The sequence below is a fragment of the Epinephelus lanceolatus genome, chromosome 3 (genome assembly GCF_041903045.1).
Source record: "Epinephelus lanceolatus isolate andai-2023 chromosome 3, ASM4190304v1, whole genome shotgun sequence".
Taxonomy (NCBI): Eukaryota; Metazoa; Chordata; class Actinopteri; order Perciformes; family Serranidae; genus Epinephelus; species Epinephelus lanceolatus.
The window spans coordinates 30,127,954-30,144,621 of NC_135736.1; the positions used below are offsets into that span (position 1 = coordinate 30,127,954).

The window sequence follows — 16,668 nt, forward strand, 5'->3', positions numbered from 1 at the left end:
CACAGATATGGAAAAAGATTTTAAAAAACAGAGACTCCATCTCGTCATGGATGTCTGTTACCAGTGTGGGATCAAGCCTCAGGAATACTTCACCCACAATATGATCATTTATATGTCAGTTACACACCGTGCGTTACACTGAATTTGTGAGGGAAATTTTGCTTTTCTTTGTAATTGTGAACAAAGAATAAAGAAAAATGGGGCCAGTGAGAGAAACACTACTTTGCATATTCAGTGGGCTGCATACCCCAGAAGTAAACCCAGAGGCTTTTGGCATATGTGCCAGGCGAATAGGAGCCATCTTAGAGACAAGCTTCTTGTTATTATACATCAATGGCTTTAAATGATAAGCTTTTAGTGGAAATGCATGTGTTTGGGAAGTACTGAGCAAACAAGACTTGGATCATACTGCAGGAGCTGTATGAGACTTTTTAAATGGATGTTTTGGTATAGTTTTGCTGTTGTTAAATGTGGCCCCCTTTCACTTCACTTCATCAAGAATTTTTCTCTTGTTTGAATTCTTCGTTCACCGTGGAGGGATGAGAGAAAACCAAAGTTTTCTGTATAAATTCAGTGTAAAACGGAGTAAGTAATTGATACACAAACGATCATTTTGTAGGTGAAGTATCCCTTTAAGGCCTCTTTTGGCGTATTAAAATATTCTATGTCTTAGGTAAAACTTTATTGTAAAGCAACTCCAGCAGTCAAAAGCCCTAAAGCCTCCTGGAGGCAGAAAAAAGGCAAAAGCAGAGAAAAATCGGCACTCCTCTTTGATGTCTTGACACATTTTTCCTCTGAATGTTCCTCAGATCTGCTGTTACTCTGCACTTTATTCCAAACTTTCCTCGCTTTCATCTGTCTTATATTGAGATAAAAAAACATTTGCTAACCGAGCTTCTCACCTCAGGATTATTCATTACACTGCACCCTAACTCATGTCGTGTGATTGGAAGTATTTTGACAGTATTTTAATACTCGCTGCCCTGACACTCCTCCTGCTTTGTCCTTTCAGATCATCGCACAACGAGCTGGAGAAACACAGGTAAGGTGTCATCTGAGGCTGTTTGGCATCTCTGTAGTTTGTGTGATTTACGTACACGTCTTCGCCGAGCACCCTCAAGGGATGCTGGCTGCAGGTAAACATCAAGATATTTTCCTCTCAGTCAAAGCACCAGATTGGATCAGAGGTCATCTTCAAAGAGATTGAATCAATTAATTCCTCGTGTCTGAAAATGGATAATAAGCTGATTTCAAAGAGCAGCTTCACGTCGATTAGATCTGTCTCCATTTCACGGATGAAACTCGTTACCTTGTATGGAAAGGGAATCCTGTCAGTAATGTGATAATCCTGCGCAGGCTGACGATGTGAACAGAGGCGGGGTGAATCTGGCCCTCGCCTGTCATTTCTCTAAACTGAGAAGCCCACAGAAAGCACACACACACACACACACACACACACACACACACACACACACACTTTACTACCCCCAGCATGCATCTCACTCCACCTTTTTCTTTTCCTCCCTTCGGGGTACAGTGCTCGGCTTGTGGTGATGTGATATCCTCGCTCATTAAAGGCATGGACGTCTGTTTTTGCTCTGTTTTGACTTCACCAAGAGGGGAAGTGACTTCACAGAGATCCAAAGGGGTTTCTTGTCAGGAAGCAAAACTCCTCTTTGATACAGCAAAGCCTGCTTTAGGGAAGAATGGTTGGTGGGAGACGCAAAACTTTGTGTGTGTGTGCGTGTGTGTGCTTTTTGCATCAAGGTCATCCCAAGCTGATTCTTTAAAAAAAATAAAAATAAAAGCCTGCCAGGGAGGATTTAGAAAAACAGCTGATGTGACTATCAGCATGTGAGCAGAGGCTGAGATGGGTGTGTTGGGCTGCATGTGCGTGACACACTGTCACCCACGCTGAGGGATCGGGGTTTGCCAGTCACATGTCTGGGAGTGAGTAATGGATGTGTGTAGCACAGAGAGAAACAAGTGCAGACATATTCCTCCCCGACCTGCGAGACAGAGAGGGCCCCAGCTGATCACACTGCAGGTGTTGAGACACAGAAGTTACCTCATGTCCGATGACGGGTGTGGTTGGTGATGTGACGTCCAGTCAAACTGACAAATACAAGTGCCAGTAAAGTATTCCATAATCAGTTTACTCACTTCCCTTGTCGTCACCACGGCCACAAGTTTCTAAAAAAGACGCTTTTTTTTAACACCCAGTGCAGCGTGACTGTAATAGTAAAACTTCTTCGCTGATGTTTTGGCCCTGATACAAGGACGTAAATAAATGAAATCATATTTAAAGTCACACTGCAGTTCTTTGATGTCAAGTGCTGCATTAGTTCATATTTAAAGTACTTTCCTGCTGTTATTCATCTGCCAGTCCGTGACTGTGTGCACACGGGGGAAAATTCCACTACTTGTTTGTAATGACAGGCCCTGCAGTGACGAGTATTATTGTGATCCTTCGCAACATAATGCATCCTGATTCAATCCCTGTCTGGACCTGCGGCCTCAAATTACATGGTCATTACTCCAGCATGCAGGTGTTAAGGTTTGTGACTGTAAGCTTGCACAATCATCTACAGTGCGCGTGTGTGTAGCGCATTATACCTGCTGTAGCGCTTTAAAGTATTAGTTGGTTCGTGAATGTTTTGACGCTGGTAAAAGTGATAATCAGATTAGGTATTTTCTTAGATTTTGGATATTGTAATTTGGTAAGTGTTGTCTTTTCCTGGTTTTGAAAGCTGCATTACAGTAAAAGTGATGTAATTTCCTGAACTTATCAGACTGTTGTAGCCGTTCTATTGCATTAATTGTGATCATTTATTGAAAATCCCATTGTGTAAACATTTTGTAAAAGCACCAGAAGTCAACCTAACAATATCATTGCAATATTGATATCCAAAACATTGTGATATTAGATTCTCTCCATATTGCCGAGCCCAGTTTAATTCTTTATTTTCTATTTAACCAGGAAGTCCCATTGAGATTGAAAATCTCTTTCACAAGAGACACCTGACCAAGGCAGCAGCCGATCAAAACACATTTAAAATGCAACAAATACAGCATATAATGCAAAAATCCGCAATAAAACAACAACTATTCATTCCTTATAATGCCCTTAAATTCACCAATAGATATAAGTGTTTCTAATTTAGATCTTTTTGAAGATCTGAAGATGTCTAAGGGCCTGCAAGCGAGTTTTCAAATCTATGTAGACACGTGGAAGGCACGCTCAAAATCAATAGAGAGATAAACAAGGTTCGACATTTGGAATGCAGCAACACATGCACTGCATGTCATGTGACAAGGGACAACAAATTACAGCCAGTTATATCTTCCCTTTCTTTCATTAATATCAGTTTTATGGAGTATTTGGAGAAGAAGTTGATCATTTTAGCGCACGGCTACTCAGAGCTTTACATCTGCCAGATGGAAAATATTTAGGCCTACGTATTAAAAAAAACGTGTGGAAGACAATCAGCTCCGAATTCAGCATTTCTGGTGAGAAGGCTATGATACAGTGCTGGTTATTGTTGCTTGGCAACTCAAGGCGCGACCTACCTCTGCAGTACGCACAAGAGTAGCAATGACCGAGCTTGCGTTTTGCAGGCGATAAAAGAAGTGGCATGTCTCCTGGCCCTAAGTCATTTCAAGCATAGATGCCAAACATTTTGGTTTTGGGCTATCAACCCGACAAATAAGCCCTTTGAAGACATCACCTTGTGCTCTCAGAATGTACGCTTGGCCTTTTAAACATGTCTTTACTTTTAGAAACCCATGGATTAATTGATATCTGTAAAAAAAAATCAAGAGAGCAGCTGACAGCCAAAATGTTATCACTTCCAATCCCACTGGTATGCTACTGAAACGCCTGGAGCCAACACTCTCAGTGTCCTCGGTTGATCTCTGCCTGTCTGTCATTTTACTTTCTGATTCATAAGAACAACCAAAAGTTTGTGGCTGTCCCGTTCAACCAGTTTAATGAGTGTGCCACCAGAGATTCAGACCTGTTTAATCTTCAGCAATCCCAGTATCGCTTCCATCGACCTCCCTCACGCCTCAGACGCCACTCCAGGGAGGTGCTGCTGTTTGAGCCTGACTCACTGTCTTTGTTTGGTCATGTGTCGGTGTGTTTGGTTCACGCTGGTGCAGCACAGAGCCGTCCTTGTACTGTTATGTTCACGTGGCTGCAAAGTGACCGATAAATGTCTGTTTTAGACACCGCAGGCATTGAGTATATTGTAAATAGCACCAATGATGCGCTTGGGTCCTCGAATATTGAGGTTATTTGAAGTTTAACACCCAGCCCCACTTTCAAATCATCAGTCAGTTTAAAGCCAGCGTCTAATGTGCCTACATTTTTCCATTTCCTGTGGACAACAGGCTCACTGGCTGCTTCTGGGTGATCTTATGCATGCTAGGTGTCTCTCACCAACCTGACCACTGCCTTGGCGGCCACTCAAGAGGCACCCTGCATATATTTGTGTCCGGCTATTAGAGTGAGACGTCTGGTCAGGTGCCAGCAGCGTCCCACAGGGTCGCCTGTCCTGACACAACCTGCTTATCTGCTGCAGCCTGTGACAGCTCTGTATAGACCGTCTTGAGGGGTGACTCTGCTGCTTTTTTCTCTCTCTCTCCATCTCTCACTCTTGTCATTGCACTGGCACAGGCCAAAGCTGCAGAGCATCAGCTTGACATTTCCGTGAAACCAAACGCTACTGTGTGGTCGGTCTCCGCTGGCATTGCTTCCTTCCCATTTCTGACTTAAGCCGCTCTTGATCACGCCTGTGACGACTTGTCAGCGCACCAAGTTTCCTTTTCTAGAAACGCCAAGAAATTGCGAAACTACAGACGTTTCGTTTTCCCATGTATCACCTGTTTACAGGAAATCCAGCCATGTAAGGCCGGTATGTCTGATATGTTTGCGCTGCTTCCCTCAATTGAAAAAGGATTTACATCTCTATTTTTATCTTTCCACACACAGACAAAGGCACCGCCCCGTGGCTGTCAGGTGGTGTCGGTTTCAATTCTGAGATCACTCAGATTGATGCTCAGAAGTTTACAGATTGATTTCAACTAACAGTATTCTCTTACAATATATATCATACCTCGGATAATGTACGACAACTGTGTGCCACCTATTGAACTGAACTCTAAATTTACACGCACTTCATGGACACAGGAGCCGGCACTCAGTTTGTCACGGTCTAATCTTCCCTCTAATTAAATTTACTCTCCCAGTGTCTTCTACTCCCAGATGTGATGAATGACTTATTTGGCTTTTAGGACCTCTCTCTCCTCGAGTGAAGCTTCTGTGTGTGTGTGTGCGTGCGTGTGTGTCTATAGGCCGGCCAGCACCTCACTGAGCTGTTTGAGTTATGGCAGTGTGTCAGTAGGAGGAAGAGCCATCCATAGCCCTGTTACTTCACCTCCTCGCCTTCTACTCTTTGTCTCCTCCTTTCTCCAGAGTGCACATCTGTTTTTTTAATATTTTTTTTGTGCTATCTTTTTCTCCTTATTCCAGCCCCCCCCCCCCCCCCCCCCCCCCCAAAAAAAAAGGGTCTGAGTCAGCAGAAACCTGAGGCAGTACGGAGGAGAAAGGCTGAGCTCCCTTCTCACAGAGGGCCTTTATCACTCTTTACTGGTCCTCCTGCCAAAACTCATCTGTGCCCGTTTTTCCTCTTTTGAGGCATAAATCTTCTTTTGTGACAGTGAGTTTATGTGGAAGACGGCAGGCTTTGATGGGCCTGTTAATCCTGTTAATCAGCATTTTAATGTGGATTGTAAACTGCACAGCCATTGTGAATACAGCTGGAGTTAAGGTCATATTATGTCCACATCCTGCCGTTAAAACGACATCCATTTTTTTTAAAGAGTTAAAAAGACAGCTACATAAACAAAGTGGGACGCTCCTTCATTCCTTACAGTTTGGGGTTTTGGTGTGGCGTTCACATGCTCACATGATTGCACGTGGCTTTTTTACTTAACTTCCTCAAATGTCACACTGTCAGTTACATTCCTCATGTGTGTGTGGTGACCTGGAGTCATTAGGGTTGCACAGGCAGTTAATAACCCAGTGTAATGAATGAAGCACTGTACATGCTCTAATTATTAAAGCACATATAGACCATGTAATAATTTGTACTGTACGTTCAACATGAAATTTGCGACTGTTGACCTGATGTTGCAGTGTACTTGAGGTCTGCCATGTGGATAAAATACTCTATCAAGATATATGTAATTTTATATTGAGATACAAATATATTCAGGACTGTAACTAAAGATATTTGTCATTATCAATTAGTTTATGCTCTTTTTCACTCTGTACTCCGATAACAGTTGAGCTACAGCATTGGAGGTGAGGCCCTGTTCATTCCTATGAAAGTTGCTCAGCGGTGCATGAAGCCAAAATGGTACGCTGCTGCTGCTGCTGCCACATCTAAAATTACCCAATTGATCTTGGGATTTACGGCACTACTTCCACACTGTGCCACCCACAGAGCATGTGCACTAGAGACTTACGGCAGCTGAATGCAGCCTAGTGCATCCGCCGGCTGAATGGCTAACTTCCAGTTTAACGCCCGGCTAACTTTAATGGGGATAAAATAATTTAATCTTCCGGCTCCTCTAGATTTACTAAATGTTATTGGATCGCAACCTGATAGTGAAACGAGTCATTTCGCGGGGGTTGTGGCGCTAAAAAAATGTCCACTGATTTACAGATGTCTCTTTCCCAATGTAAGTCAATGGGAAAACATTTTTTTGGCCGCGGGGCATCACGTGATGGACCCTGGAAATTGCAGTACCACTGTCTGGCCACTACTGTACGTAATTTGGCCTCAAAGCACTGCGCACTTCCTGCAAGCTTGGGCAGTCAACTAGTTTGAAGATGGTTTCAGGTTGTGGCTGGGTGACTGTCACAATCTTCACAGACACATTGCATTGTATTTAATCGCATCTTAAGTTAGCTAATGTTAGCAAAATGCCGAAAAAGTGCTTAAGTGCCAAAAACTGCAGTTCCTTGAATGGCCTCTTGAGGCTGGCTCCAGAAGCGAGTCAATCCCCACAGACCCCATGTTAGATAATATTGTAATATTTTATTACAAATGGTTTCATCTTTAAATGTGTGCATTTTGTGATATTGTTTTTAGATAAAATAGCCAGATAGGAATGCGTGTAACAGAAAAATATTTATTCCGTTTGATTACATAATCCTGTAAATCCAATACATTCACACAATACAGCATAATTACTAGAAAGTAGTCCTGCTATGGAGAAATACAACCAGATATATTTCAAGGATGTCTCAGTTGGTGTGGCAAAATCTTAAGACGGTTGACACATTTCCATCCTCTCCTGATGTACTTTGTCATATTGCCCAATCTTACGACAGACTGGGTTTGTCCAAGTTGTTATACATTTACTGCAGTCAGTGGACACAGCCTGGGGACAGTCTGGATTGAAACTGCTGAGAGGCTGGATGTGGACAAAGAATAAGAAAGAGGCTACAACTGGAGGTCAATAGCAGAGGTCACATGTGGAATTTCTCCACCCTGAGGTCAGCAGGCGCAGAGACGCTCTCTGGCTCACTCAGGTCAAGCCCGGACACAGTCACAATCGCGGTTGCATGTACACTATCTGTGGACATTTGTGTGCTAGGCCTGCGGATGACCCGCACAGGCTCTTCGTACACTGACACTGAGATATTTGAGTGTGTGAACGCGACCGCCGTAGACCTACATTTAGGTGAGAACGTCCCAGCTCCCACTCAGGTGTCGCTGCTGCAGGGCGCACCGCATTTCTGTCAGTAAACTCGGTTCACTACCGCAAAGCAGCTGATGCTCATAAAAACAGCAGTGCACTTTAACAAGGTGAGTGCATTGCTTTAAGGGTTTCAACGGCACAAAAAAAAACAATTAAAGAAAGAAGTAAAAAAGGAGGAGAGAGGGGAGGAAAAGTGAGCAGACTGAACCATTCGTGGTTTGGTCTCAGTCCCTTGTCGGTCTGAGGAAGAGGAAGAGGTGAAGACATTCTTGAACGTTGCCAAAGGGAGCAACGGGAGGCAGTGTGTAGGTCGAGCAGGCAGCCTGAAATTCAGGTCAGCAGAGAGTGCACACATACCCTGGAATGTAGAGTTAAGTAACAGAGGAGATTTGGAGGGGGGGGGGGGTCACAAAACTAGCAGGCTGAGTATTACTAGAATGATCTGCAGCCGCATCCGCGTCGGGTGCTGCTTGTTTTTTCTGGCGAGCAGGGAGTCACAGGCGAATATTTGTTTGATAATGCATTGATAGAGCGGATTAGAGTTGCAGGCGGTCTGTCATTCATCAATCTGTTTTCATTTCCCTTTTTTTCTCTCTAGTTTTGTGCTCTGCAACAGCAATTTGTAACCTTAATGCCTTGTGACGCCCCAAAATGACTCCTCCTCAGTTGCATAAACCTATAGGTTGTGACTTCCTCTTGTTTTATTTGAAAAGTACTGATAATACTACAATTTCTAAGAAAAATGAAGGAACATCTTAAGTAACTGTAATTTTGTGTTGTAGAAATATCTCCTTATCTCTTTAGTATCTTACAACTCCTCAGTTTTATCTCTCTCACAGGATCCCACCCCGCTGCTCTAAAACCTCCTTTCTGAAGTAAACAGCCAAACTTCTACAACATGGAAGTAAACACGGACGCTGGAATCGTCTCTTATGCCACTAGATTCCTGTGTGTGGATCATTGACAAGGACCCATTATAAAACCAGAGCTCTTCCGTGTCAGGGGAATGTGTTTATTGAGCTCGCTGAACTTGTCTCTGCTAGTCCGTCCAACATTTGCAGATGTACTTTTCAGTGCACGCAGCGGAAGGCAATTAATGTCCAGGTCTGTCATTTGACATTGTGTTGAAGTGATTCAAAGGTGCACAGGGAACTGGCTCTGTAGTCCGAACCCTTGCTCTGTTTGCTCACACGCTCTCCTCTTTAAATTCTATTTGACATCTGTTTTTTTGTTAACACCAGTGTAAGCTGGCTGGGATTTTGTCATGATCCGTGCTCGCACAGGGGATTGTTTCAGTACACGAAAAAAAATCAAATGAATCTAATTACTAGGCATTCCCCAGCAAGCCCAGTGGAAATACTACGACGAGTGAACAACAAACTGCCTAATTCTGCAGTTTCCTGTTGTTTAATCACCAGTAAAGTATGCAGAGCTCTTTCTTTGGTGTAATTCCACGAGTAGTGGAGTAACCAGGCTCCTCCCTACTGTCTGCGCTGCTGCTGTGGTGCGTTGAAGTTTCTGTTTGCTGCTTGCGTGTGAAAGCAGAGTCATGTGAGAGCCAGCTCCATGTTCCTGCCGTCAGGAGAATGTGTTTATGGGGGACTTGTATCCGTCTGTCTCGCCTCGCAGTTGTCACTGCACACAGTGGGTGGGTGTGGCATCCTCGATGACAGAAAACAAATACAGCTCAACCCAGACGACTGACATTTCATATCAGCATGATGAAAGCTTCTCATGTCTCCGTGTGTGTCTCTCGTCTCTCTGACGTGGGCAATGTGGCGAACCACTCTGCCCGTCTCACATGAGCTGCTTCGTTTTTCTACCCCCTTGTTTTTCAGAGACGGGACATCAGATGTCTGTTAAATGTAAACATGTTGAGGGCAGGGCTGGAGGGTGACAGGGAGACTGATGAAGGGCTGCTGAAAGGCCCAGTGTGTGTGTGTTGTGTTTGTCTGCTGGGACCCTGGGTAAGGTCCCCCCCACCACCACCTCAAAAATCCCTCCATCTGGCTTCGTACTCCCTGGGAACCTGCCAGCCAGATGTGGAGCCACTCTGCTGGCAACCCGAAATTCCACCACCTCAACATGGTGATCCGCACTCACGCAATGCAGCCCCCACTTTCACTTCACATAACAGAGCTGTCTGTAAACAACAGGGCCAGATGCATCAAGGTTTTGCTTTGGAAAAGTGGGGGGCGTATTTTTGGATCTGACTCAAAAGTTAAGAAAAATACTCACAAACCAACACTGGAAATTAAGAGTTTTGATACACAATAGGATATTTAAAGGGGCTCTATGCAGAATTCAGAGCGTACATGGACTTTGCCGAGCTGCTAGCCGCCAATGGTGCAAACTAAACAGCACTAAACAACAATAGAGCAAACAGTGGCAACCAGAGGGGAAACCAGAGGGTGGGTACTACACTTCCACGACAACACAATCCCAATATCAGTGATAACCGCTCTATAAGCACAGTACAAAGTGGCAGCGATGACCTAGCCAGTAGGATACGCCCATGCCTCAATATGCACACACGGCCAGACCATACTACAACAAACCACAGAGAGGTAGCATGGCTTCATTGTCTGTACATGACGCCATCGCTCCCTTATATCTTTACACAGCAAATAGTGGTTTGCTGCTATATTAATACATAACCTTTAACATATGGGTAACACCAGTGTTACAAAATGATCTCCAAGCATAAACAGAGAATATTGTGCATTTTATTACAGCTTGAGTCACATTTTTATAGTTGTGGTCATAAGTTATATCAGTTATGGTAATATTATAGTCACTAAGTTAATTGCTGATATCTAGAAACATGATAACATCGTTATAAAGACGTCCGATGGGACAAAAGCAGCCAGATGTTCAATCAGGCTTTCAACAAACTTGAGGTTAGGTAGAGAAACCAGACAAATAGTTCAATTATTACCCATCTGACCTTCTGGTTCAACTAAGCCACTTTTATCCAGAGGTAAAACTTGAAATGAGCACATCTGAAATGTTTGTCAGTGTTGCCGTGCCTCCAGATCTCAGCAATTAGTGTATTATTATACTGATAAGAAAGATAGACACGACTATAAAAACAAGTTGTGATGAGCTGGAATTATCTTTTGAGTCTTTAAAAACACTGTTAAGAGCTTCTTGATTTTGAAGGTGTCACATGACAAACCCTCCTAACTGATACATGCATTTTATGGTTAGCTGATCCCATTAACATGGCTGCTAAAAGACAAGCAGACGAGGCGGTGAATCCTTCATGCTGGTGTCTTGTGGGCTCGAGTCAAAACAATACCAGAGGCCCTGCTATCGCATTTTCTTTATTTTAAACCCAATGGGGAACAAACTGAGTCAGCTCCGGCAGTTGAGAGGAAACATCGCTGTGGTGTTTCTGATGACCTTTGACCTTTAGTTTAGTGGGTTTGGCTCCTTGCCAGACAAGCCACTCAGTCCTGTGCGTATGGGTTGAGGAATGCGCCGGGCTGCAGCGAGCTCATTAAACAGTGCAGTGAGTGAGGGGTGAAGGCCCGTTGTTTGCACTGGCTCGCCTTCTCAGGCCCTGCAGCTCTTTGTGTACCGATGGATCTCCAACCCCCAGAGACCTGGACGGTCCTGGGACACTGCTGTCACCAGGACAGTGCGTATGTATGTGTGTGTACGTGTGTGGACACAGTGTACATACTGTAAATATCCCTCATTATGCATCCATTAGACATACAAACAGGCTGCTGCAGATACACTGCTCGAGCAGCAAAACAAGATACTTCACGGTTGTTCTCCTTCCAAGGCCCTAAGTGTGAGCAGATCTGTGAGAAAGGCCTGGCCTGTACCCGGTAACCTTGGAGCGTAAGTCAGCAGTTTAAATAGCTTGTTCCAGTTTCAGCAGCGTGCAGCTTTCTGAGCAAAAGTTTCTTTTTTTTTCTCCCCCCTCTCTGCCTTTGCTTTGTTTTGGCACTGAGCCCCTGATGGAGAGGGAGGGAGGAGGAGGAGGGGGGGGGGAGGGAAGGGCAGAGATCAGACACAAATCATCCCGTGGTACTCCGCACGTGAGAACAGTCAGGTGGTCACTTCCCTGCAGACGTGACTCCAGAGCAAATCAAATTGCAGATTTACTATTAAATCCTCAGCTGCAGGGAAATTGCAGGCTGTTTTGTTTTTGTTGTTTTAGCAAGTTTTAGCAAAGTCACGAAAACCTTGCGGCACTAAAATGCTGGTGTTTCACTATAACAATGCACAGTATGATTTATTTTTACTAATTTTGAACACTTTGAAGTAAGTGTTTGAATTTTAAAAACATATCCTGTGTTGTGTCTTCAAACACTGAAACCCTGACTTTTGCACTATGTTTTAACTTGTTGACACACATTAGCACAAACCTCGACATGACACCACAGTAACAGTCTAACATTGTGACAGTATCCGTGAATGGAATATCAAAGGCCGTCCTATTTTCAGCCCGGACAAATTGGAAAATTTGACGTGATTCAGAACCAAGTGGAGCCGGGCGATGCAAACCGTCTGCTTCCCCACATGAACACAACACTCACGTTCATCTGGTGCCACACTTTGCATGGCTGTCGCAGGCAATCTGATAAACATAGCGTGACCAGGGCTCGGCTTAGGAATAACAAACGTGAGTGAGGCAGGGTCCTAACTCTCGCTCCAAATCGGCTGTGCGCTCTTGAAGAAAAGTAACAAGTGTGTCTCGCAGCGGGGGAACATGTGCAGCTGGGAGGGAGCTGTCAGCGACACACCACCAGGTTAAACCAGGTCCTGTCTTATTGATATGCATCATAATAAGCAGAGCGATGATGAAAACAGATGGGAGACGTGTAGCATTTGATGCACGGCTTGAGACGAAGAGAAGCTCTGCCTGGACTTGTTGAAACAGAAATTTAAAGTGGATCGTTATCAACAATTACACAGAGAGTGAGTTTGCTGTCAATTCAGAAGCTGCAGTTTGGATGAAGGGAGAGAAATTGTATTTGTTTTTTTGGTGTCATGTGACATACAAAAACAACAGAAGGAATAGTCAGATGTGTGCATGCCGGACTGGGGTTATAATCCAGCCATCTTCACACATTCAGGAGGTGTAAGTGCATCTGTGCAAATTTCTACCCTCTGCACGCCAGGTAAAATATGTGGTGAGCATACAGGTAGGGCCCGTCATGAATACATCCATAAAAAACGTGTTTTCTTGAGGGGGGAAGGTGGGTAGTCAGGGAGAGTATTCGGGCAACGCCTTGTTTTTGTTTTTCACTACAAGAGAGGGAGAGAGGGGGGAGCGGGGTGCACGATGGTGGCCCATTGGCTCAAGTTACCCTTTGGATGATGTGTGTGGAGCGCTGCCTAGTGCAGCTGAGCACACTGCATTCAAAGAGCCCTTTTTTCCAACTCGAGAGAAAGTCACCCACTAGCTCGGACCCCGCTCCCCCTTTCCAAAAAAAAAAAAAAAAAAACCACTCCTCTCCCCCTTCTGCTGCAGACCCCCAGCTCCTTCCTGCCCGCTTCCCCTGGCTGCAATCCAAGTGCTTCATGTGGCTCGACTGGGGCAGGTTGGAGGTGGGCCCCCGCCCCTGTCCTCAGAAGACACTTGTTTTCCAGTGGGATGAGGGTGTGTTGGTGTTGGCAGGGTGGAGCAAAGGGGTGGAGGGGTTCAGTGGATGGAAGGGGAGGCAGAATTGCCCCCTGGGAGAGGAGGAAATAAAAGAACGAGAGCACTTTCACACGGCCTTTTTTAGGGGGAGCACGCCTGTATGCACCTGTAGAGAGGTGGAGATGGTTTAAAGGGCGCTTTTGCTAATCTTTATTTTTTTATATTTAAATATCCTGTGCATTTTTACAGCCACAGTCAAATCCCTAGAAATTAAAGATGCAACTTTGGATTATTATGTTTAGTCCCTGAGACTCTCTTGTTACCCGCAGGCCACCTCTGGCTGACCTCTAAATGAAACAGACGGGGCTAGTGAGAGGGTCTTACTTTATGTGAAAAACACAGGCGACGCCCTTCCTGAAAAAGAAACAGGGAAAAGACTGTGTGTATGTGCGTGTGTGTGTAAAGAGTGTGTTCTCCCGTGTGCTCGGCTCTGCAGCCAGCCCCAGAGAGCTTCATTTCTCTGATTAGGTTTATTGTGGTTGCAGCGATGGCCAGTGGAGACCTTGCATTGTTGGAGTTTGTTTACCGTTCAGACAGAGTTAGCCAAAGGAACGGGAGAGAAGGGGGATGGCTAGCTCGGAACAAAGAAACGGTTCATGGACTAGCTTGACTAATGGAGGATTGAAAGGCCTTTATGAACAAATTTGAATGAACCAAGGACAGACAGGAGAGGTAATCTGCTGATAAAAAAAATGTGAATAAAAGCAGCCTTTTGAAATAATGTACACTATCTGTATCAAGTCAGCGAGTGTCCACACAGAAATTAACTCTGCTGCCTTGTCGTCACTATCACTGAATTTATATCCAGTGAGCTGTTTACTTGTGGATCCAGGGTTGTTGGCCTGTAGGGCTTTGGCAGGGATGCAGGGTTTTCCGGGGCCACGGCTTGTGCCTTGAGTTCAACCGACAAAGTGACATGAACAGATGAGAAACTTCTCATGGCCGTCATTTTGGTCAAAAATGATTTTTGTTCGCAGTGACTGTGAGTTTAAGGACTGTCACGCAGCTTTAGTGTACAACAGGGAGTCCATTTGGTGCATCAATCAAACACAAGATTAGGAAAAAGCAAGATAGACAGCTGATGCACAAAAGCATTGCACCATAAGACAGTGCACAGTTATACTGAAGTGAGTGTGACACAACCATAGTGCATGGTAGTGCACATAAAAGTTTAACTGTGCATTTAACTGTCAGCGTAATATGCAGTTTACGTAGTACAGAACATATGTTGTGCAGGACGAGCATCTCTCACACATCGACCATGAAACTCACACCTTTAAGAACAAATTTATACGTGGCATGAAAGGAGGAAAGGAAGACACTGAAGTCTTGTTTTTACTCGGAGCAGCATTAGCACGATGATAAACCCAGTCAAGCCAGCTGCAATTTGGATTTTGATGCGCATCTATTCATACTGTTACGGTAATGCTACTTGGAGTGGCCAAAAGGACAAAGAAAGACTCTGTTTCAGCATCATATGTTAAATAAGTCTTGTGGAACTGCTGTCGTTATATGATTAAAATAAGTTTCCATATTATGTTTACTAAGAAGCTTCAATCTAAATTCACTTTGAAGCAGTTTACTTGTACATTACGGTACAAAAAATGTGGTCATATAGTTTTTAAACTTGCATAAACCAGTGCATGTGCACATAAAAAGTATTTTGAGCCCTGTGCACTGAGGTATGGTGCAAATAGATTAATAATAGTATGTTTTTGTGAGTACACAACCAAATTTACACCCACAGGCAGGTCAGGCTCGACAGGGTTTGATAAATATAGCACGCTTTTTCTAAAAACAGGAAAGTCTCCAAGCTGAGAGCCAGTTTGCCTTTTTGAGTGTGTGGGTGTGCTGTGTGCAAACACCTCTGTTGATGAGGAAAGATGTAAATGTTGAGGTACTGACATGAACTCTGGCTGCATCAGATGATATGAAAAAGTATTTTGTAACTATATCAGTATGTGAGATTTTCTTTTCTCATGCTGGGAGGATGCGATTTCCTCACAGGGATTTAAAAAGTGGTTTTGCTGGAGCCTCCGCGAGCTTTGAACACGTGGAACCAGCGACACCCTGCACCAGCTCAACCCTTTGAACACACAGCGTCTCACGGTCAATCCCAAAGTCACAAGTGAAACTGAAGATCGCGTAGTATTCAGTCTCCTCTTTGGAACATGTTTACATGACAGTCACTTATAAGAGGAGCAGTATTCTTTTCTGCCCCTCAGGGATGTGTGGATAAGCTCCTGTCAGAGTGTTTGTGGAGGTGCCTTCTCACTTTTCTGGTGCTGGTGCATGTCTGCTGACTCACCCTTGTGTGCTTGTGTGTTTGCAGACGTGCCAAACTACGGCTGTACTTGGAGCAGTTGAAGAAGCTGGTGCCTTTGGGTCCAGACAGCACAAGACACACCACACTGAGCTTGCTGAAAAGGGCCAAGATGCACATCAAGGTATTAAAACAGACACAGCAGAATAAAAATAAAGTGCTCGAGGCAGGTTGTGTTGCATCTGATAGCCTTTCACACACATAATTTATCATTGCAACTTCAATATCTTTGGTTTCTGAACTGTTGCATAAGATGCTGTTGCTTTTTAAAAACTTTTTCAGACATTTTTAGACAAAGCACAATCAATTAATCAAAAAAAACAAGTCATTTAAGACTCTAATTAAGAGTAAAACTAGATGAAACTTTCCTCAAAAAAATCCAGTTTGCCTTCCTCTGGGGCTCCGTGATCATGCTCTCATACCTCTGAGCTGTTTGATTTTTCTCCCTTGCCTTCCTTAAGTGCTATATTGTTTTCTAATCTTTTAATCAGAGCAGTTCAGGGCCTGTCAGGAAAAAAAAATGCTCCCAAAACTGAAAGAAAAACAAACGAGTCAACAAAGTGGAATATACAGGACATTTGGTGACTGATCTTAAGATATGTGAACGGAGATAATTGGACGTTAGGTTTGTTTAAGGCCAACTCCTCCTCCATGGTTCATTAACTGTTGTGGCAGTTAAGAAACACACACACACTCACACACTCACACACACTTTAAAAAAAAAGTATGCAACAGCAGTGACCGAGGAGGGCTTAAAACACTTGATTGGTTGCAGGATATTATCAGATTCTTAGTGCTGCAGAGTAAGAACTGTAAATCTATACTTAAGGACACGCTGTACTGATCTTGCTGTTTACAAGCAGCAACACTGTGGTTGGTGGAAAATCCAGACGTGGCATGTTTTAACCCT

At 44.1% G+C, this 16,668-nt stretch overlaps 1 protein-coding gene across 1 annotated transcript in view; it reads left to right on the plus strand.

Moving 5' to 3' along the window:
* Nucleotides 1-16,668, plus strand: part of mxd4 (MAX dimerization protein 4) — a 30,816-nt gene that overhangs the window by 5,257 nt on the left and 8,891 nt on the right. The window contains exons 3-4 of the mRNA XM_033624288.2: nt 1,013-1,042; nt 15,768-15,882. Of these exons, the coding sequence (XP_033480179.1) occupies nt 1,013-1,042; nt 15,768-15,882 (145 nt within the window). The remainder of the gene's footprint in view (nt 1-1,012; nt 1,043-15,767; nt 15,883-16,668) is intronic.